Source organism: Carassius carassius, chromosome 24, assembly GCF_963082965.1.
Source record: "Carassius carassius chromosome 24, fCarCar2.1, whole genome shotgun sequence".
In the NCBI taxonomy this organism is placed as follows: domain Eukaryota; kingdom Metazoa; phylum Chordata; class Actinopteri; order Cypriniformes; family Cyprinidae; genus Carassius; species Carassius carassius.
Genome location: NC_081778.1, coordinates 27,090,672 through 27,112,806, shown reverse-complemented (window position 1 = coordinate 27,112,806; position 22,135 = coordinate 27,090,672). Strand labels below are relative to the sequence as shown.

At 36.5% G+C, this 22,135-nt stretch overlaps 2 protein-coding genes and 1 long non-coding RNA gene across 14 annotated transcripts in view; 1 reads left to right on the top strand and 2 right to left on the bottom strand.

The window, feature by feature from the left end:
* Positions 1-6,898, top strand: part of LOC132103339 (sodium bicarbonate cotransporter 3-like) — a 38,972-nt gene extending 32,074 nt beyond the window's left edge. For 4 of the 12 annotated variants that reach the window (XM_059508365.1, XM_059508364.1, XM_059508375.1 and 1 more), the window contains 8 exons: positions 1,170-1,331; positions 1,405-1,656; positions 2,150-2,218; positions 2,329-2,502; positions 3,175-3,306; positions 3,409-3,527; positions 5,566-5,673; positions 6,388-6,898. In XM_059508365.1, the coding sequence (XP_059364348.1) occupies positions 1,170-1,331; positions 1,405-1,656; positions 2,150-2,218; positions 2,329-2,502; positions 3,175-3,306; positions 3,409-3,527; positions 5,566-5,673; positions 6,388-6,469 (1,098 nt within the window). In that variant the 3' untranslated portion in view covers positions 6,470-6,898. Of the gene's footprint in view, positions 1-1,169; positions 1,332-1,404; positions 1,657-2,149; positions 2,219-2,328; positions 2,503-3,174; positions 3,307-3,408; positions 3,528-3,686; positions 3,739-5,565; positions 5,674-6,387 lie in introns of all 12 variants that reach the window. The other 8 variants (XM_059508376.1, XM_059508366.1, XM_059508377.1 and 5 more) reach the window with 5 other exon arrangements.
* A 1,924-nt stretch (positions 6,899-8,822) lies between these two features.
* Positions 8,823-9,489, bottom strand: LOC132103338 (uncharacterized). Its single transcript, XR_009423362.1, has 2 exons — positions 9,346-9,489; positions 8,823-9,267 (listed from the first exon to the last, which is right to left on the bottom strand). It is a non-coding gene; the product is annotated as an uncharacterized LOC132103338 (long non-coding RNA).
* A 10-nt stretch (positions 9,490-9,499) lies between these two features.
* dpy19l1l (dpy-19-like 1, like (H. sapiens)) lies at positions 9,500-16,908 on the bottom strand. Its single transcript, XM_059508363.1, has 22 exons — positions 16,509-16,908; positions 15,999-16,023; positions 15,826-15,913; positions 15,418-15,555; positions 15,178-15,298; positions 14,606-14,699; positions 14,391-14,448; positions 14,204-14,295; positions 13,881-13,980; positions 12,948-13,025; positions 12,782-12,868; positions 12,466-12,525; positions 12,306-12,386; positions 12,086-12,187; positions 11,935-12,006; positions 11,646-11,716; positions 11,315-11,339; positions 11,021-11,140; positions 10,733-10,907; positions 10,550-10,649; positions 10,327-10,452; positions 9,500-10,247 (listed from the first exon to the last, which is right to left on the bottom strand). The coding sequence occupies exons 1-22, from the start codon at positions 16,714-16,716 to the stop codon at positions 10,076-10,078; spliced, it is 2,193 nt and encodes a 730-aa protein (XP_059364346.1). The 5' UTR covers positions 16,717-16,908; the 3' UTR covers positions 9,500-10,075.
* Positions 16,909-22,135: the final 5,227 nt, after the last annotated feature.

Below are 22,135 nucleotides of genomic sequence, written 5' to 3'. Positions count from 1 at the left end.
GAATGGAGGCAAAATGTATGGTCGGCAACCATATCACCCTGGAGTCGAAGACAGGTTTCCCACTGAAGCTAAGCAGGGCTGAGCCTGGTCAGTACCTGGATGGGAGACCTCCTGAGAAAACTAGGTTGCTGCTGGAAGAGGTGCTAGTGAGGCCAGCAGGGGGTGATCACCCTGTGGTCTGTGTGGGTCCTAGCGCCCCAGAGTAGTGATGGGGACACTATACTGTCAACAAGCACCGTCCTTCGGATGAGACGTTAAACCGAGGTCCTGACTCTCTGTGGTCAGTAAAAATCCCAGGATGTCTTTCGAAAAGAGTAGAGGTGTGACCTCGGCATCCTGGCTAAATTCGTCCACTGGCCTCCAACCATCATGGCCTCCTAACAATCCCCATATCCACAGATTGGCTTCATCACTCTGTCTCCTCTCCACCAGTAAGCTGGTGTGTGGTGGGTTTTCTGGTGCAATATGGCTGCCGTCGCATCATCTAGGTGGATGCTGCACACTGGTGGTGGATGAGGAGATACCCCCTGACTATGTAAAGCACTTTGAGTTCCTAGAAAAGCACTATATAAATGTAAGGAATTATTATTATTAAAACTTTGTTGTAAATAGTCCATAATAAACAGAAAACACACTTAGCAGGTCTTAGGTCTCAGGTCTGTTTCTGCTTTCTGTTATCCTGCTGAGCTTTGACTGTTGATTTAACCTCTCTTGTTTTTCTGTAAAGCCTATGAACCAGGTGCTTCACTTTTTTTGGAAGTATTGCCCTTTATCAGTAATGCTCAAAAGTTTAATAATGTTAAAATGTTAGGAAGTTGATACTTTTATTTAGCTAGGACATTTTCAATTGAATAAAAGTGACAGAAAGTGATTTATAAAGTTAGAAAAGCTATTTCAATTTCAAATAAATGCTGGTCATTAAGTGTCATTGAACTGTGTGTGTTTTTAAAGATTAGCTTTATTTGAATATTAGATAATGGCAAAGGTGGTCTAAATGTAAAAATAGGACAAATAAGCATATATAAAATTGAAAATACAATACCATATCTCTGTAATATAATCTGATAACTGATATTACACAAATAAATGTGCATCCACAATAAATCACATTTTATGTTTATTATAAAGGAAAGAACATTAATGTTAAGTGTTTTCCTTCTGTCCAATAGCCCACCTCTAAGAGCCGGGGCTGGCTGATCTCTCCTCTGGGCGATAACCCCACATGGACGTTGTTTGCAGCAGCCATTCCTGCCCTTCTGTGCACCATCCTCATCTTCATGGATCAGCAGATCACCGCTGTCATCATCAACCGTAAAGAACACAAGCTCAAGGTCAGTTCGGGCCCGATCCTGTCTGTCAGAGTACTGCAGTGGTCCTGGGGCTCATGATTCTGTTCTTCTGCAGAAAGGCTGTGGGTATCATCTTGACCTGCTGGTGGTGGCCGTGATGCTCGGCGTGTGTTCTGTGATGGGCTTGCCCTGGTTTGTCGCTGCCACCGTCCTCTCCATCTCTCATGTCAACAGTTTAAAGGTGGAGTCGGAGTGCTCGGCCCCGGGAGAACAGCCCAAATTTTTGGGTATTCTTGAGCAGAGAGTTACTGGGCTCATGATCTTCGTGCTTATGGGTCTGTCTGTCTTCATGACATCTATTCTAAAGGTATGCCTCTGTTTATAGTGCAGAAAAAAAAATACTATTTTGTTTTGCTAATATTTCAAGATAACACTAAATGTTATCTTACATACATGTCATACATGTTTTTTTTTCTCTCAGAAAATCTAATTCTAAGTCATAAGAAGAACACACTGATTTACTTTTCAAGCTATCATAATTTCTTCTTTTTGCCCATGTAAATATTTATAAATATTTTAGCTCCGTTAGGGCCTCTGAAAACTGGATATTTTTTTCTCCCTCCTGTAGTATGAACTCTATATTCTACCAAATCATGCTGTGTGACTTTTTTTACTTTTATATACTTTTACATACTTTTTTTATATATATATATATTTTGTCTAAAGGTCCAGTAGACTCTTCCATTGATAATTTAACAATAAAGACAGCCATTTCCATATGTCTGGCTTTACAGAGTTAACTGTATTTTTAATTGTCATTTTTATTTTTCTTAATGAGTTTGTTTCTAATTTCTCTCTAGTTTATCCCAATGCCTGTGTTGTATGGAGTGTTCCTCTACATGGGTGTTTCCTCACTCAAAGGCATACAGGTTAGCACACTTTATTTAATTACAGGATTGATGCACGTCTTATACATGCAGCTGAAACGAAGGCTATGAAGGATGGTGGTCATATTGTTTGTGTATTCGTTGCACTGCAGTTCTTTGACCGTATTAAGCTGTTTGGGATGCCTGCAAAGCACCAGCCTGACTTGATCTACCTGAGATATGTGCCGCTGTGGAAGGTTCACATATTCACAATAGTTCAGCTCACCTGCCTGGTACTGCTGTGGGTCATCAAAGCTTCTGCTGCCGCGGTGGTTTTCCCTATGATGGTATGTTTAAAATTCACATAGTTCCCCTTTACACCTGGTATTAACAAGCGTTTTGTGTATTTGATATTTTTTTGCCGAGTTGTGTCTCCAGTCTGATTAGATAACACTTACCTGCACAAAATATAAATCACCATTTCAGATGTGGTGTAAACTGAAACCCTGACCAATATTCAAAACACTTCAAAATGATAGTTTGTCATTTCTTGCTGCTTTTTTTTTTCTTTACAAACAATTCAAAGGGATTGGAATGGTTTTAAAGAGTTATTTTTGGGTAGAAAAATTGGATTTCAAGTGTAATCCAGTAAAATCCTACAATATATAATGAAATATTGTTGATTAAATATCTTTTTCACATTGCAAGAATAAAATACAAATAACAGCTCCATCAAAGTGATGTACAGTTAATGATTATTTGTAGCATAACCTCATTATTGCATATTATTTGTGCAGCTTTCCTAAAAAAAAAATCAAATTTTTTTTTTGCTCTTGCTACATAAAAGTTGATTTATCTCAGAGAGAGAGTTAAGCACATAAATTCGATCAAATCTATGCATGCTTGTAGATTACATTTAGAATTATTTATTTTTTAATCTTCATTCAGATTCTACTGCTAATCATCAATTATTGCATGTTTTAGTTTGTATTACATGGTCTTTTATTTGCCTTCTGTAGGTTCTTGCTCTGGTATTTGTGAGGAAGCTTCTGGATTTCTGCTTTTTGAAGAGGGAGCTTAGCTGGTTGGATGACCTTATGCCAGAAAGCAAGAAGAAAAAGGAAGATGACAAAAAGAAAAAGGCAAAGGAGGTACTTGCTCAGAATGTGGATATTGCACAGTGAAAGTTTAAAGATAGCAGTCCCTTTCACTTTCCATAGGCATTTAACTTTATCTTCTCTTGATAAAAAAAGAGACCTCTTGATGTGTGTAACCAGGAAGCACAGCGCATGATGGAGGCTGAAGGAGCAATGGAGGTCCCCTATGATAATGGTGATCACCTGGAAATCCCTGTGAAGAGCCTTAAAGTCAGGTTGGTGAAAGTACATCGCTTATATATGGTTAGATTTCACAGGATGTCTTACATACTGCAGTTAAGGCATTTCTTTGTTGTGGGTTTCTTTTAAACACCCTGTGTTGGCCTCATTCAGGGGCTCATTCAGTAAGTTTTGGCCTGTTTCTTTTGAAACAGATCTGACAGCGTAGTCTCCGACACCTCATACGAGGAAGACACGAGCAGATTGGTTGGTCTTTTGTCTACTTGCAGGCCTGCTTGAGTTCTGTTTACCACATACTTTCTCTTTACAGCTATTAATCATCACTTACATTTAATTAACGCAGAGTATTTTACACTGTGTGAGTGCGTTGTTAAGAGTCTAAATCTTTCTCTAACAGCTCTGCATTGGTTAACAGCGGTGGGAAGCTACTGATGCACCTCATTCCACTCATCGTTTCCCAATGCAGAACAGCTTTAGATGATGCTTGTTGCTCATGATTTACATTGTATGTTTGGTAATCGACATTTCATGTGTAAACCAAAGCTCAATAACATCTAAACAAATTAACCAGGGCCATCTCATGGACGGACAGCTTTTTTATTGACCAGTACACTTGTTAGGCTTCAAGAGCATTTAACTCATATCAGAGCGCTAACTCTTATTACATTAACATCAGATGCATTAATATTAATATTACAGCAGAGGCACATTTAGTATTCAAATGACAGCTGAAGAAAAGTTTTTAATGGTGTGTAATCCACATTAATAATTTTTATTGGTCAGTTGTAGGGCTGCATGATTAATCGCATGTGATTGTCGTGCATGTCTCGTCAGTAAAGCTGGTTCTGTGATTAGGAGTAAATGTTTATCACCTGCTTTCAAATGGAGCGGCACTTACTACACAGAGCTGTAGTTCGCTGACAAGCTACGCAATATCGTGTTCATAATCTAATGTGATTCCGCTGCGATTATGAACGCGATATTGCGTAGTTTGTCAGCGAACTACGGCTCTGTATATTAAGTGCCGCTCCATTTGAAAACAGGTGATGGATATTTCCTGCTAATCACTGAACCAGCTTTACTAAAGAGACACGCATAACAATTGCATGCAATTAATCGTGGCAGCCCTAGTCAGTTGTACAGTTATGTGGTTAGGTACAGGTGCTGGTCATATAATTAGAATATCATCAAAAAGTTGATTTCATTAATTCCATTCAAAAAGTGAAACTTGTATATTAAATTCATTCATTACACACAGACTGATATATTTCAAATGTTTATTTCTTTTAATTTTGATGTTTATAACTGACAACTAAGAAAAATCCCATTTTTTTGTGAAAACTTGTATCTGACCTGTAAATCATGCTTTTTACAGTAATTTTACAGTTTAATGTAGGGAATTAATTTACAGGAATTAATTCCCTACACTGCTCATATGGAATTAATTTTATTTGTGCAGGTCTTAAAAAAGTTCTTAAAGTCTTAAATTGGAGCTAAGAATCTAGAAAATACTCAGATTTTACATTAAGAATAAATAGCAATTTATAAATGTAGACATTTTTAAATGGTCTGGTGTTATTATACCATTACTTCAGTTATAGGTTGCACTGTGAATATGATTTTTCTTTGAGAGTCCGAGGATTGATTATGTTGTTCTTGTTTGGGAAGTTTGGTCCATTTTGTCTCAGATCTGCTTAGTGTTCATTTCATAGTTACTTTATCTTATCTAGAAGGGTCTTATTGAAGAAAAACAATTCCATTGGGATGTTTTGCTTTCAGCAAGGGAGCAAGTAGACTTTTGTCTATCTGCTGGTGGAGATGACTCAATCAAGGTGCTTTGATTACTAACATGACAAATTGCTCATGAACATCATCACAACAACATTAAATGCTCACCTCTGAAATAACACACAGGTTCTGCACTGGGAAGGCTTTCCTTGGTTCATCTGATGTGATTTCCTTGCTTTATTAATAAAAAGGCCATCAAGCACAGTGCTGGTGAACAGGAAGAGAAATGAGTGTGTTAAAGTGTGGGCGACCAGCTGTAAGTGCTCTGATGTGTCTTTTCTGCAGCACTGACCCCTCTATGGTTAACATATCTGATGAGATGGCCAAAACTGCTGTGTGGAAAGCTGTTGCCATGAGCTCTGACAGTGCCAAAGTATTGAAACCTAGTGCCAGGTATAGCCATTGTCCCTCTAACCTCGTGCCTGTTTTTCCTCTTACTGCTTCAGCGCACAGCCTGTTCTCCTGCATAGATGTAAAGCTGTACAGAACAATGGCTTATTTTTCATCAGCCTGATTGCCCAAGTTTACATTTGTTAAATTTGATTCAGTGCAACTACTTATACAGGACTGTGTTTATGAATAGTTTATTGCAAATGATGCCTAATTAACTATTTCTTTTAAGTCCTTCATGTCAGAATAAATGTATATATATATATATATATATATATATATATATAAAATTCTATATTAATATCAATTTTTATATTTATAAAGTTTGTTAGTTTATAAGAACTTTTTTGGCATAAAGGAAAACAAAACCATTAATTTAAAACTTTATAAAAATTATAATATTGTTTATTTATTTTATAAAAGTATAGTTTTAAATAAAAAAAAATACATTTTATAAAATAAAATTTATTTATCATGTTTTTATTTATTATCTTCATGTGACCAGGCCTCTATCCATTGTTTATAACCAGTGCCTGTGAAAAAAAAATTGTGTGTGCTGGATTTGCTTTTGAATATTTCTTTAAGTATGACGTTGTTTGCGCTTCATTGATTGTGATATTGTGTGTTACAAGTATGGCGATATTAACATTAAGAAAAATGTTGCTGGGCATCTGCTTCGAATAAATGTTTCCTTAAACTTTTGTTTTTGTTTTACAGAGAAGAGAAGATGGTTTGTATTAAGATCAATGTGGAAGACGAGCAAGGGGATAAATGTGTGGATACAGAGACGTCTTTATGATAGACAGACTTTGAGAGCTCACTGTGGACACTTGCAGGGCCCTTCTCAGAGTCCTCTAGTCTGGAACAGTGTTGCTCTGTTCTGTGTGCCCTACCAACCTGCCTAAGTCCAGCCAAAGGTAGAGATGCCCGACAGAGGGCTGAGAAATGACTTCCAGGTCAAACCAACAAACCTTTTTATTTTGTACTTTTATTTTTTAATATGAATAAAGCACCATGATTTCTGGCATATACTGTAGGGTATGTTATGTAGAACTCAAGACTCTTAGGTTTCATATTTTTATTTCATTTATTTTTTCTTGAGATAGATATGAAGACGAAGTCTTTTAGAATTAGTTTTAACCTCCAAAATCTTATTTCTCATGGTACCACAGTTTTCAGATTATCACCCTGGATGTTTTTCAAGTACATTAAAATGCTGTTTGTTGCAGGGTGCTGCTTTTTTTTTTTTTTTTTTTTTATATAAATGCATATATGAGAAAACGTCTCACTGAGACCAAAGTTGGTGACATTAGGCTGCATGACAGACCTTCCAAACTACTGGAAAAAGTGTGCAAAGCGAACACTTCAAAATGTCACACGAAGGACATTTAAATATGAATTACAACGTAAATTATTATTATTGTGCTTTGTAACAATGTCATTCCAATTGACGGTCTGACAGATTGCTTGATTTATGTACAAATTCTATATTATACCAGTCAGATTGAGAACAAAGTGAGATCAGTTCTTGCAGTCACTCTGAAAATAAATAGCAGTTCAGGAAATTCAAATTTCAAGTAATGTAAATTGCTCCAGATTGTGTTCAAGAGTTTTCCCCCACGTTCATTTTTAAGTGTTTATATTGATTCTCTTTTTTAGTGTTGTAAAAGAGAATTTTGTGTTGTTAGTACTTATGATTTGTACAATGTGTTAATCAACTAATTTATTAATGGTCATTTAATGGTTAAGTAGGCGATGCAGATGTATGATGTGGCAGAAGGACTGCTGCAGTGTTGTTGGCCTGTCATTTCTTTCCTCTTCTGTTACTGGTGTTAATGTGCACTTTAGGTAGGCTTGCCATCGTGGCTGTAGGCCTGACAACAATTTATTTAATCTAGAGTAGTCTCAGGAAACTTTGCACTCTTTCCCCACACTTTGAAAAAAATCACATGTCCTCCTTTTTACTTTTCATTTTATGAGACATGTCTTTTAATATTACACTGGACAAAATAGTTGTGCCATTGCCATTTTGTTCATGCCAAAAACATTTAACAGTCTACAGATGTTGACCTTTTTTGCAAAGTGTCAATTATATATATATATATATATATAATTTCTTTTGAACTGGTTTATACTGGTTTATAAATGAAAGTTTATTTCCACCATGGATAAAAAAGAAAAAAGGTAATTCAGATTTTCTTTTCTTGCAATTAAAAAAAATAATAATAATAATTGTGAATTGCAAGGGGGAAAAGTCTAAATTGTTAGATAAAGGGTAGCAATTACCTTTTCTTTTCTTTCTTTTTTGTCTGTGGTGAAAACTTCCATAGGTTTAGGAGTTGACAAGTATTGCTCATTTGTATTTTGGTATACATGCAGTAATAAACCAGCTTACTGTCCTCATGCTCACAGCACTTCATAGATAGTGAAAATGAAATACCTCTGACTGCTATACTGTATGTGAAAGCACTCTTTGATTTGTAAATCAGTAGGTTCATTCTGTACACTTTCATTCTTGCTGCAAGTTGCTTGTTAAATAATGACCAATAAATGCTGGAGTCTGTGGGTTGGAATAAAAAATGTAATATCCTCCTTCAGATTTTCAGTCATATGCAGTTAGTACCTTCCTTTAGCCTTTTGAAGTAAGACTTTGAACAAGTATTGCTGCCGTGGTGTTCTGAGCTTCTGTCTGCACAATGTACATGTAATTTTACAGAAATCTGCTCAGTTTAGACCAATGTTTCCCTTTTGGCCAAATCAATATTTAAGAAAATGTAGGACATTTAGTTTTGAATTTTGTACAAAATACACACACAGGGGAGAGAGCTGTCTTTTGTAATGTTAAAGTTGTCTATTAAAGGAAAAATGAAAATGTGTCATGTCTTTAGCGTTTGTGTTGGTTTTTATTGTGTGGGATTTTTCCTGAATAAGCCATAGTTCTACTGCGGGTTGCTTGAATCTTCAATCTTCTTTTTCTTTTTTCTGAGCATTAATGGGGACTATAAAAAAAATGTTGTACTCTTATTAGCAATATACAAACAAAAAAGGAACAAACTTGACCGGCGAAATAATCTGGTCATTGGATGAAAATGCACACTGTGCATCAATTTTAACATCAACATTATACTCAGAAACAACAAAAAGATCCAATGAATGATTCAAATAACATTTAATTGGTAAATGTTCCGAGATGAAATGAAAAATTTAGTTCTAAATTACAACAGAACACAGTACAAATTGATATCTTTAATAATACTATGGCAGTGATTCCAGTCCTTCAGCTTGGTTTTTAAAAGGATTATTATTACATGACAGATAAGAACTTGGGAAAAAAACTTTTCTGTTACTATTTCCTGACTCTTGGGAAATGAGCACAAGACTAGCTAGCATTGGTAAACCTCAGTACAGACACCAACATGATCTAAATTAAAATACAGCTAAGCAAGACATTTAAAGGATCAAAAAAACAAAACAATACTCTAAGATTCTCTAATACATAACACTGATCATGATTTACACACATATAGAGTAAAAAGCTGTTTATTTACAACCACTGACTAATAAAATTGAGTTTGCCGATTTATATCACAATCCTCCCTCAAACTATATATATATATATATATATATATATATATATATATATATATATATATATACACACACATATATACACACACACATATATATATAGAACTTTTTTGTAGGTCACTTTGGTAACGGCATCTGACCACAACAAATGTAAATGTTAAAACTATACATGAAAAGTGTTTTACAATACTTAACAGGTTGAAAAGAGATTGAATAAAAGTTTTTTGCACAGGATTTCTCCAGACCATACACAAATGTCAAACAGCAGCACCATCGATTGCAAAAATCACAGTCATCCCATTAAAGACATTTCAACAGGCATGAGAGCAGATGGTTAAAGGAATAGTACATCAAAAATGAAAATCTGCTGAAAATTGACACCCTTAGGCCAACCAAAATGTAGAGGAGTTTGTTTCTTCATCAGAAAAGATTCAGAGAAGTTTAGCATTACATCACTTGCTCACCAATGGATCCTCTGCAGTGAATGGGTGCCGTCAGAATGAGCATGCGTTTGAAAAAATCTGTTTTGATGAAGAAACAAACTCATCTATATCTTGGATGAGCTAAAGGTGAGTAGATTTTTAGCAAATTTCATTTTTAGGTGAACTATTCCTTTAATTGAAAAGGGTTTGATTCAATACTTACTGACTCTCTCACTGCGGTTGAAACATCTATTACAGCTTATCAAAACAAAACGGACACCAAAGTGGCAGAAGCAGGGCTCCAGAAAACACATCTGACCTGAAAAAAAAGCTGTGTATATACACACACACCATATCAAAGACAGGAAAACAGTAAGGTGATGGACAAATTGCTGTCATCTCATATCTCTCACGGTTTTGGGAACTCGAAGGACTTTGTAAATGTTGTTGTGAAAGATAGTGGAGAAGTGAGGACGTGAATCCTTCCACATGATGGTGCAAAGTGGCGCTTTTCCTGCATTCTGGGCATCCTCCACATCCCAGATCTCAGGCATGCTGCAACCAGGCCTGGAGGTGAAGAAGAAACACACATGAGATAAAAGAAATGATCAAACAGTGGTATTAATTCAAAGTATGCAGCATTTACTTGGAGCGTCTGGTGCACCACGAGTCCTCAAGGATGAAATAGTCCACCTGCAGCTTTATCAAGTTTCGCTTCACTACCTCAGCTGGCTTTCGGCTGTACATGGCATACACCATCTTTGTTCTTTCTCTGAATAAGGGAAAAATGAAATCAAACGCTTTACAATGGCAGAACATTATTATAAGAATTAAATATTAGGACAAAATGTGTGTTAAATCATGTCTACCTCAATCCTGCATCTTCATAGTGCGGGTGGTTCACTATGGCTCTTCCTGTGGACAGTTTCACACTCGCCATGGTGGGCATTGCACCAGCAAACACAGCATCTACAGGAATATTACATGGATGCAGGAGTCAGACACTGCTCAATTGTTTCATTTTGTGCAGATGAACAGCATAAGTTTTTTACTAGGCCTCGTGTTGTCCTTGATCCATTCCAGGAGCTCTTCCTGAGGTAAGTTACTGAATTCTCCTATGATGTCCCATTGACTCTGCAGGTTGGCGACTCCTTGGACTGCCATGATGGACAATATTCCCACGACTGTCAGCTGGAGTTTAAACTTCTCTCCCACCCAGCCAAACAGCTGCAGATCAAAACAGTCACATCACATTTTTCATTTAAAAGCTTTAGCTCAAATCATCTTCCTTGCATTGTGGAGATTTATGGGTGAGTGATAGAGCGTGAATGGTCAGTCACCTGTCTGGAGCAGATCAGACAGGACATGATGCACATGTGAGGAGTGAGGAAGAGCTTCAGTCTCATGATGAGCACAGCCAGCACTGCAAACGCCACCAGCTGCAGACTGTGATAAACCAGCTAGACAAACATCACAAGATAAATACAGCCTCTGGATATCAACTTGTACGCCATGGGTCACATTCATTTCTTTTTATATATATATATATCAATTCAGAAGGAAAAAAATAATACAACAAAAACAAAAAGCTTGAATCACAAAAAGCTATACATAACAAAACTAAAGCATCTTACCACTCCCTTTGCCAACATCTGGGTTCTGAAAAAGACACATAACCATTATTATCCAAAGAAATGTAAATATATACTACTGTTTGAAAGTTAAGGGAAAGAAAGATGGTTATTCTACCATCACAAGAGTACGTAAAATTAAAAAATAGTTTTTAAAAAGAAAACTGTTATATTAAATATATGAAATATAAAGATAGAATAAAATTGAATGCATCTATTTTACAATCTTTTATTTTACGGAGTTATATTTTTTCCTTTTGTATTTCACATATTGTCTGTTTACTGTTCAAATCAAGCATGCCAATGAAGTGCTGAAGATATATAAAATACTTACTGCTCCATTTCATCATGCTCTGACTTTTCTGTCTTCTCATTTCTGAGGAACCCAATAATGTCCTGGATAGTCTGTACTCAGGAAACAAGGAGGAAGCATATGGAGGGAACTTTAGTGTGTATATTTCCTTATGCTTATGAGAAAAGGCTAAACTCTAAATCAACTGACAAACACCAAACTGACAGAAAACTTTAAACATAGAATATTGGTGCAGATAGATAAAAGCAGAACACGCATACCAAAACTTAAGAGAGGGAAATCATCCATTATCTAAGTGAAAACAACTCACCCTTCCTGCAATAAAACCCACAATCAGCACGTTAACTGGAAGCAGCATGGTTTTGATGTACCGGATGAGAGTCTGCAAATACATCAAGCACAATGAAAAAAAGGGGAAACAGATGACTGATTGCAAGGAAATAATAGATCACATTACCCACCTCTGTTTCGATGAAGTCAAACTCAGCCGCACACGTGTACATCATTGTGTCAAAGTCTTTGTAACTTGTGAACTTGGATTTGATCAGACTGCTGATGTGGGCCTGTATTTCAAAAAATGAAAATGTCAAAATCCCAGAGAAATGTTTAACGGACCCCTGAAGCTAAAGCTAACTGATGTTCACAGCAAGAGAAAACAGCACTGCTTTCATTTTTACTCACATCATCTGATGCCCCAAAAATCACTGAGAGCATGAACTTCAGAACAACAGTGGAGACCACCCATGCAAGGCACTGCATGACCTAACACAAACACAATTGTTTTTTGGTAGTCAGTTCAGGCACATTTTACTGAGGCATTAGTCAATACTGGTGCTCTTACCCATGTGAAAAATCCAGGTTTGAATATACCGACCAAACGATCCCGGAGTGAAATTAAGCCCTGAAATGAAAGCAGACCATCCAGTAAAAATGACATGTTTCTTCACAGTATGTTTGTGTTTGAGGTCACCTATTTTTAGGTACTTTGTACTTACTCATGGATACTTATTTGGCCAGACTATGGCACTATTTTGCCAGCATTTTCTACATGAGACAGCATTCATCATATCAGCTTCTGGTGTCCAAGAAACCGATTACACGTCCCAGTGTGTTTTCCTGAGCAAGTAGCAAATGAGCCTTTACTCTGTCCAACTCACCCAGATGGAGATCAGTGAAGAGGCGTAGAAGGACGTCAGCAGCATCGAGTTCCCGAACATCAGAAGAAAACAGACAGCCAAGGAGATCTGTGTGGAGCAGTCGGTGAATCAGAAAGACAACATGAGCAATATTGTGGCTCCATCAGTCAAGTCTAGATTACGTTACCATGTGTGTCACTAAGATGGACTGCATTTTTGCAGGACTCAGATATCCCAAGATGTATGAAGCAAAAAGTGATGCCACCTGTAAAACACGAAAACATTCTTGTCATAGCATCCTTTGCTATCTTGCATCAAAACAATTTTCTCATTACGGATGAAATTGAAAAGTGCATTGCATGATATTCCTGAGACAGGCAATCATGTTATGCTGATCTATGGTAGGTTTTCTTCAGGTAAAAAATATCATTACAAATGACTCTGGAGGTGAATTGTATTATATTTATATTAGGAAACTATAAACACTGTTTAAAAGTTTAGGGTAAGTAAGATTTTTTCGTTTTTAAAGAATAATTTAATACTTTTATTCAGCAAGAATGCATTTAATTGAACAAAAGAAACAGTAAACATGGAACAAAACATTTCTATTTCAAATGAACGGTTGTTTTGAACTTTCTCTTCATCAAAGAATTCTGAAAAAAAAATGATAGAAAGTTAAAAACAACCGTTCAACAACCGTATATATATATATATATATATATATATATATATATATATATATATATATATATATATATTTAACAAATTTTATTTTCTAGCATTTTAGAATGATTTCTAATTTCTGCTGAAAATCTGAGAAAAATCTACTTTGCCATTACAGGAATAAATGACATTTTAAAACGCAATCAAATAGAAAAGGTATTTTAAATTGTACAAATATTTCACACGGTCACTGTTTTTACTATCATTTTGATCAAATAAAGCAAATACAGCCTTGGTGATTGTAAGAGACTTATTTCAAAAATATTTTTTTAATCTTACTGATCCCAAACTTTTGAAAACTAGTGTATTTCAGTCAAACTCTTATCCATGGATGTTTAAGGATGAAAGGTTGCAGAAGTAAAATGCAATATTCAGCTGCTTTCTTCAAACCACTCGCCTGAGTAAGAAGGACAAACTGAGCAAACTGCCATGGCAGCATGAAGAAAATATTGGAGATTCCCAGAGCCATCATGGTGTTCTTGCTTGGGTTCCTTGTCCTTACAAAATCAAAAAATCCAACAAGATTAATTTTAATTGTACAAAATAATCAAACTTTGAATGTATAATCATAAATGATATACACATAAGCACAAACACTGCTTAAATATGTCTGGTGACATTTCAAATCACGAACAAAAAGAGTGAACATGAGCATGAAAGATTGAATATGAACGTGAAATTGCTATGATTACACCAAATTTGGGAAAGAAAGCAAGTTACCGGATGATGTAAGTGAGCAGAAGCATCTGCAGAACCAGGAAGGGGTAGGAGAAGCTCTCTCTCAGAGGTGGTGTCCACATGACCCGAGTACTCTGGGATTCAAGGGTTCAAAAGAGAGACAGAAAGACTGTAGTGAAAAAATAATAATACATTCGCTCGAGATGCTTAGGAAAACAATCTGCTTTACCTCTCCATGATTAAAGAAGAAACACAGAACTGTAAAAGTGCCACCCAGTCGACTGCCACTATAAGAACAGCCAAAAAAGAATGTACATATTATGATGTAGCTTTTAAAACCATGCTATCAGGATCAACTCATTTGTAATCAAAAAGAAACTCAAATATGCACTTTCTTCCATATCAATTAACTGACTCTGAGATGTTTCATCTAGGCTGCCTTACCTCAGATATGTTCCATAAATGAAGAAGAGGCTCATCATTGCCCCATTTAACAGGAACACAAATGTGACATAAAAATATGCGGGATCCCCCAAACCTGTGGAAAAGCCACTCAAAGTAAAATATCCGTGAAATTAAGAACTTTTGGCTGTCAGTCACACGGTGAATAAAACAGCACCTTCTGCTTCCACTTTTTTCTGCAGCTTAATAACACTTTACAAAAATAAATCCTCATCATGATGAGTGTGTTAGCAGAAGTGAAAGCTGTAAAAAAAAAAAGGATCAAGACCTATTTCTAAAGCATGCATTTTAATTACAACAATGAAGGAAACTTTTCTAAGGCAGCAAGACAAATTAAAGGTGACTTTTATAAAGAAAAACTATGAAATTAATTAACAGGTCATGCATACTTCATTTGTGGACCACAATCTAACTAAAATGAGTTGAGTCTGAATATCATGTGTGGGGGGCTCTACAGTTATTTACAATGTACTTTAAATGCTCTAAAATTAAACAACAAATAGATGTGTGGGCCAAACAATGGATACTTCTTTGATATTGGACTTGTCCAATACCTTCACAACTTTCCACCGGATCTAGACCCTCCCCTCTGTTGATGGTCCAACACATCTTAGTAGGGATCCCAAAGAAATCCATTGTGCTGGTGTACGCTCTGTACCAGCTGGCCAAAACCACCTGCAAGTACAGAACAGAGCAAAAAAGGTTTTTAACTTCAGAGCTCAAGACTTTAAGCAAATACTGTGAAATAAAAAGATTTCACGGATATTCAGAAGATGCCAAAGAGCTCATCTCACCTCAGGGTACAAGTTAAACCTCTTTAGAGTGTTTATCACCAGAGGGTATTCAGTGAGGCGGTCGTTCATGATCATATAAAGACCGTCCATGAAAGAAGGAGCCTCAATGATGGTCTTAAAGTATGAGTAATACAGTCCCTAAAAAGACAAAATAGCATATGCCGCTGTGAGAAAACTCCCTAATTTAGCAAGATGTCAATTAAAGTTCAAGCTATGTATTTAACAAAATGAGTTGCAAGGTGAAAGAGAGCTATATATACACTGTAGGGCTAACTCAGGATAATACAGACCCAGTCATCACAATAGCAAAAAATTACCCAAACCTATCTGGAAAAACATAGTATATTACAGTAAATTATATAGTAATCATATTGGAAATGTGTAAAAAAAAAAAGAGGCAAAACTAACCATCTCTGTTCGAAAGGCCATCTCCTTTTCCAAGGACGACATGTGGGAAAAGTGTCTGTCATTTTCAAATATATGTGAGAGATGATACCTGAGAAACACAGGACAGTATTTATTTTGTCACAACGGGAGGAAATACTCTTATGTTCAGAATTTAAATATATAAAGCTACTTACCAGTGTAAAAATCCCACAATAAGAGCTGTGGAAATAAACACATCAGGTTATGTGACTGTCCAAAGACTGATCGTTACGGGACTCTTATCTGACCAAACAGAATGAGTCTCTATTAGATGATGTGATAGAAGCTGCCTACTTTAAAACAAATCAATAGTTCTGATCAGTAATTTCATCCAGTTAATATCTGTGTTAAATTGAGGGTAGTTTGAATGTTACAGACAAATAAATGTGTTGATGTTGGGTCATCATTGGTTAATAACTGAAGTTTTATGAATGAAATTTGATTGCTTGCTAACTAGAGTAAACGTGAGCATTCCCAAATAACCTTAAAGTTTAAACTGGTCATTTTGGAGTTAAGAGTTTAAGAATAAATCGAAATATTAGTTCTATAGCGATACATCTTTGTTGTTTACACGCGAGAGGCTACAAAACTGACACTGAGATCATGCTAGATGCTAATCTGAATAACCGTTAGCTAACGTTCGCGGCTAAGAAAAAAAGCCTTACCGAGGACCAATACTGAAATTCCTCTTGCAAAAGCGGACGGGCTCAAACCTAATTTGTTTCTAATGAACCCCACAAAAAGTCCGTTTTTACTCAAAGCCGAGCCCTTTCCATCTTTCACACGCTTGGTTTTGGTCCCCGACACGGACTGACTCCTGTCCTTCTCGCTGCTCTGGTCCTTGGCATTCGGTTTTCTGGTTTTAACTACCATGTTTTCATATTTCTGTCTGTTACAGCTGAGCGACAGGAGCGTAGATAGGCGATAAAACCAGTTGTTTGACTCTTCCGAGCGCCTCACATCTGTGGTTCTGCACAGTTTCAGTGCTGTGGGACTTCTCTGATCTGTTGAATGAAGCGGCCATCGCCCCCGTCTGGACGCTGCGCTCAACTGTCCGCTTGACGAGTAAACATGACAACATGTTCGAATAACCCATGATAACTTTGCACATACATAAACTGGTAGCCTATATTCATTGGGAATTGACAGTGGTAATGAATTCCAGAGTTTAGGGGCAGCTACTGCAAATGCTTAATCTCCCCTGTGCTTCAATCTTACTCTAGGGACGGCCAGCAGGTCAGCAGACCTCAAAGACCTGGATGAAACATACAGTTGTATAAGACCAGAAAGGCAGGTTGGGTCTTTGCCATTTAAGGATTTATTAGCAAGAACTAAAACCTTAAAACCCATTGTTAAACAGAGTGGAAGCCAAGAAAGACAATATGGGGGAAATATGTTCCCGTTTATGTGTTTGAGTTAAAAGTTGAGCTGCAGCATTCTGCACTAACTGCAATGTGTGAGAGGGGCCTTGAGACCAACATAGAAGGCATTACAATAGTCTGAACGAAATGAAATAAAAACATTTAACAAAGCCTTAATCTTAGATAAAAGCCTTAACTGATAAAAACTTGACTTTACTACAGAGTTTATCTGTTTGTCAAGTTTAAAATCCATGTCCATTATTATACCCAGATTTTTAACAGTGGATTTAACATGGGGAAGCAAAGGGCCCAGATCAATGTTAGAGGTCTTATTAGTAGTTTGGACCAAATATCATAAGTTCAGTCTTGGTCTCATTAGAATATAAAATCCAATATTTAATGTCTCTGAGGCAGGTAAACAGAAGTTTTAAAGGTCCCGTTTTTCATGATCCCATGTTTTGAACTTTAGTTAGTGTGTAATGTTGTTGTTAGAGTATAAATAATATCTGTAAAATTCTAAAGCTCAAAGTTCAATGCCAAGCGAGATATTTTATTTAACAGAATTCGCCTACAAAAAATGACCCGTTTGGACTACATCCCTCTAGTTCCTGCAGTAATGACGTCACTAAAACAGTTTTTGACTAACCTCCGCCCACATGAATACACAAAAAAGGGGGCGTGGTCTTGTTACGCTCCGACTGAGAAGAGGCAGAGCTGCGTTTGTGTTTGTCGCCATGTCTTGAAACACTGTTATTTTCATCTCGGAGTCCAATCACCTTTGTTTGGGCTTCCCAGGGACGCTGTACTTGGAGATTAATGGTTACAATTTATGTTTAACTCGGTTCCCGAAAATTATAATCCACATGTAAAACTATGTGCAGCACATTTTGCTGAGGACAGCTTCCTCAATCTCAATCAGTTTATTCGCACTCAATCAGTTAATTCGCACAAAGATTATTCTTGAAAGATGGAGCAGTTCCCTCTTTGTCTGGCGAAGGCGTTGTTTATGGACCACAACCGGTAAGTGTATTTTATTATTTAAATTGGTGCGTTTAACAGTTTCTGTAACTTATTTCACAAAGGGCAACGCTGTTTAGCTTTGTTAACTAGATGTTAGGGCTGTGCAAAAAAATCGAATGCGATTTTCATGCGCATCTCGTCAGTAAAAATGCTCCTGTGATTATAAGTACATCTCCAGCACGTGCATTCTTTTATTGTATATGGTTCAGATCAGGATTGCCAGGTTTTCAAAACAAATCCTACCCTCTAGCTTCCCAAAACGCATTTCCAGGGGGGCAGCATGCGCTCAGCTGCTGTCGAATCACAACACAGGAATACAATCAGAACTCCTTACGTATTTCTGAAGGAGGGACTTTATAGAACAAGGAAGTCATCAGCTCGTTTTTATGACAGTGAAAACAGCGGTATAAAGATAGGTGAATTGTGTGAAAAATACTGTGTTTTTTTTACACGCGAAACATGAACACATGTTATATTGCACTGTAAACACAATCAAAGCTTCAAAACAGCACGAAAAATGGGACCTTTAAAAGACTGGCATGTTTCCGTTTCAATGGCAAATAAATTTGTGTGTCATCTGCATAACAGTGAAAGGACCTCAAGGCTCTATTCTTGGCCCAATGCTGTTTTCCATGTGTATGCTCCCATTAGGGTCCATTCTCAGAACATTTAGTTTCCCTCACGTTGAGGGACTCCAAATGGAAGGGGTACTGATGAGGAAACAAAATCAGAAAGGTGGACAGAAAAAGTCCTGTCTGTTAAGAGCTGAACCACTCCAGAGCAGTACCAATAAAAATTGTGGGAAGTCGTGGCCTAATGGTTAGAGAGTCAGACTCCCAATCGAAAGGTTGTGAGTTCGAGTCTCGGGCCGGCAGGAATTGTGGGTGGGGGGAGTGCATGTACAGTTCTCTCTCCACCTTCAATACCATGACTTAGGTGCCCTTGAGCAAGGCATTGAACCCCCAACTGCTCCCCGGGTGCCGCAGCATAAAAAAAAAATGGCTGCCCACTGCTCTGGGTGTGTGCTCACAGTGTGTGTTTGTTCACTGCTCTGTGTGTGTGCACTTCGGATGGGTTAAATGCAGAGCACAAATTCTGAGTATGGGTCACCATACTTGGCTGAATGTCACTTCACTTTCACTTTTCACTTAATACTGACAACATGTTCCAACCGGGAAAATAGGATATTATGATCATTGGTGTCAAATGCAAAAGTCAGATCTAATATTATAAGAATGGCTTAATCTCCTGATTCAGTGACCAATAAAAGGTCATTAAAAACCTTTAAAAGTGCCATTTCTGTGCCATGGAGAGCTTTGTAAAACTCTGTGCATGTCTAAGAAAGACTACAACTGTAGCCTACACAGACGCCTTTCTCTAGTATTAAAAAAGAAAGAGGAGTTTAGAGATTGGTTTAGAATTACAGAGAACAATAGCGTCCAGGTTGAATTTTTATTTGTATTTTTTTAATCAGAGGTTGAACCACAGCATGTTTCAAATCTGAAGAAACAATATCTTCAAACTGCTATTAATAATTTCTTGAACTACAGGCCCAATTGTATAAAAAAATCTCCTTTAAAAAACGAAGACAAAAATATATACACTAACCAAAAGATATTGAAAAATAGTAAGTAATGCTATATCTAATTCATTCACTCATTTATTAAAGAACTGGCACAGTAATCCGTTGGAGAATGGCCTATACGAGGCCATGCGTTCAGATAAGAGCAACCGCTAGATGTCGCTGTGATACAGCAAGTTCAGCTGTGAGCCAGACGAGCTTTGAAAGCAGGCTATAATTGATATAATAGGCTTTTAAGGTTAACTTGTTGATTTAAATGCATATTCAATCATATTTATAATATTTAAGCGGTTCTAAGTGTATTTACACGATTAGTTGTTTAAATGAATAACAAATTAAAAAGAGGAATGACTAAAATAATTGTAATTTACTTTAAGATGCACGTGTTCACTATATGTAAATTATTGATTTATTTTTAAATACATAAAATCTACAGTTGCACCAAAAAGTTTTGGGACAATTAGAAGTTGCACACTTAAAAATGTATAAATGTTGCATTACATAAAAAAAAACATTTGTGGAAGAAAATAGCAGTTTATTTCACATAATTAGTTTGTTGGTTTTAAAATTCATAATAAAAAGAAAATAGATTTAGAGTCTACAGACATTAAAATGATTTTGGGTCCAGTTATTATAATTTTAAAATAGCTTACAAAAGTACATTTAGATCTCAGAAGATCTTAGAAAATGTATAGAATCACTGGTTTCAGGTGCCATTTTGTTCAAGATTTATTTCAAATCCATTAAAATTCATACATTTTAAGTGTGGCTTAAGTGTCCTAAAATACTTTTTGTGAAAAGTTTATGCTCCTATAATAAGTGGTGTGTTTACTATTAAATTTTTGATGGTACCACAATAAGTTGGATAGAGCTCTTTAAGTGAAGCTGAAGGAACTAAAGCAACAGGAATCTGTTTAGTCTGGGACATGCTGAGAATTAGGGTTGTGAGGTTTCTCTTCATCTCCAGAGCACCAGAGCAGACATCTCAACAGGGCATCTGAAGGAGGAACAGTTTGTTTTCACTGTCTTTTTTACTTGTAGGCCTTGGGATCAGAAAGATGCTTACTTTCACTGGAAAGCATGCATGAGAACCTGACAAATGCAATGTATTACACACAGTTTGACTTGTTTCCTTAGAAGAAGAAAAAATAGCTTATTATAAATGATCTAATACAGAATATCTGTTTTTATATAACATCACATGTATTATCAGTATATAATAAAAAGTAATTATATTAAAAAATACATAAATAACTTTATAAAAAATAATTCTAGATTATTAAAAATGATAGATTATCTAATTAGTCATACAATATATATATATATATATATATATATATATATATCTTTGACTTGACAGTGATGGTCTGGGTGCCATGCGATGAATTGCTTTCCACTGTTGTACTGATCTTCACCATGGCCCTTCATGGCCTCTGAGTGAATCATTGGCACTAGACATAACTTAAATACAATAACGAGACTCTGTGCCCATCTTGAAAGTTATGGTTATGTGTGCCACTGAAATGTCGGAGGTTGTTAACACAGCTTGTGGCCACACTGAGGGAATTTGTTTTTTCACCAAACATAGCTGAGATCTGGCCCGTTTGGAGGGTGAGAGCATGGGTTCTGTTGTTAGCTGATGACACCTCCGGTCCAGCCGCTTGGGTCGCCAGTACACTTGGCCCATCATGAAAACCAACAAGCAGATGCAGCTGCATCATCATTTGGAAGGCAGGTTGAATAGGAGGCTTTTTATTCACATTTTTGTGTGGTTTGAGTTACGCACTTAGATTGAAAATTGATGCATAATTAAGTACATGACAAAGCATATATACTAATATTATTTTTGAACTATATCTTGCTCATTTAATATTATTTAAAATGCTATTTTAATCTGCATATGTCTAAACTGTTCTGCAAAAATGCCCTAAAGAGGTGATGACATCACATTTGAGTTCAATCTGATGATAAAATGTACCATTATCAAAAGGAGATTCAGCAAAGCCACCCACTGACCACATGTATGAAAGGCCTGCTGAAGATTGAATCAGGGATCAGTGTTTATGTAAAGGGTTTTTTGTGCCCTGAAGGTTCCCCAACACTCTGCAAAAATATTTCCCAGATGGGCTAAAGACATGCCAGTATAATCATGGGACAGTGAAAACTGGCTTACTTTCTCTCACTTGCTGAGCCAAGTTTATAAGTATGAATGTGAGTGTCAAAAGAGTTTATGCATGAGTAAAATCAAATTCAAGTAATAAAAACTATGAAATAACTATGAAACAATACAAAATAAATGTTGTAAAGTTCCAAAATATGTCTGAAAATA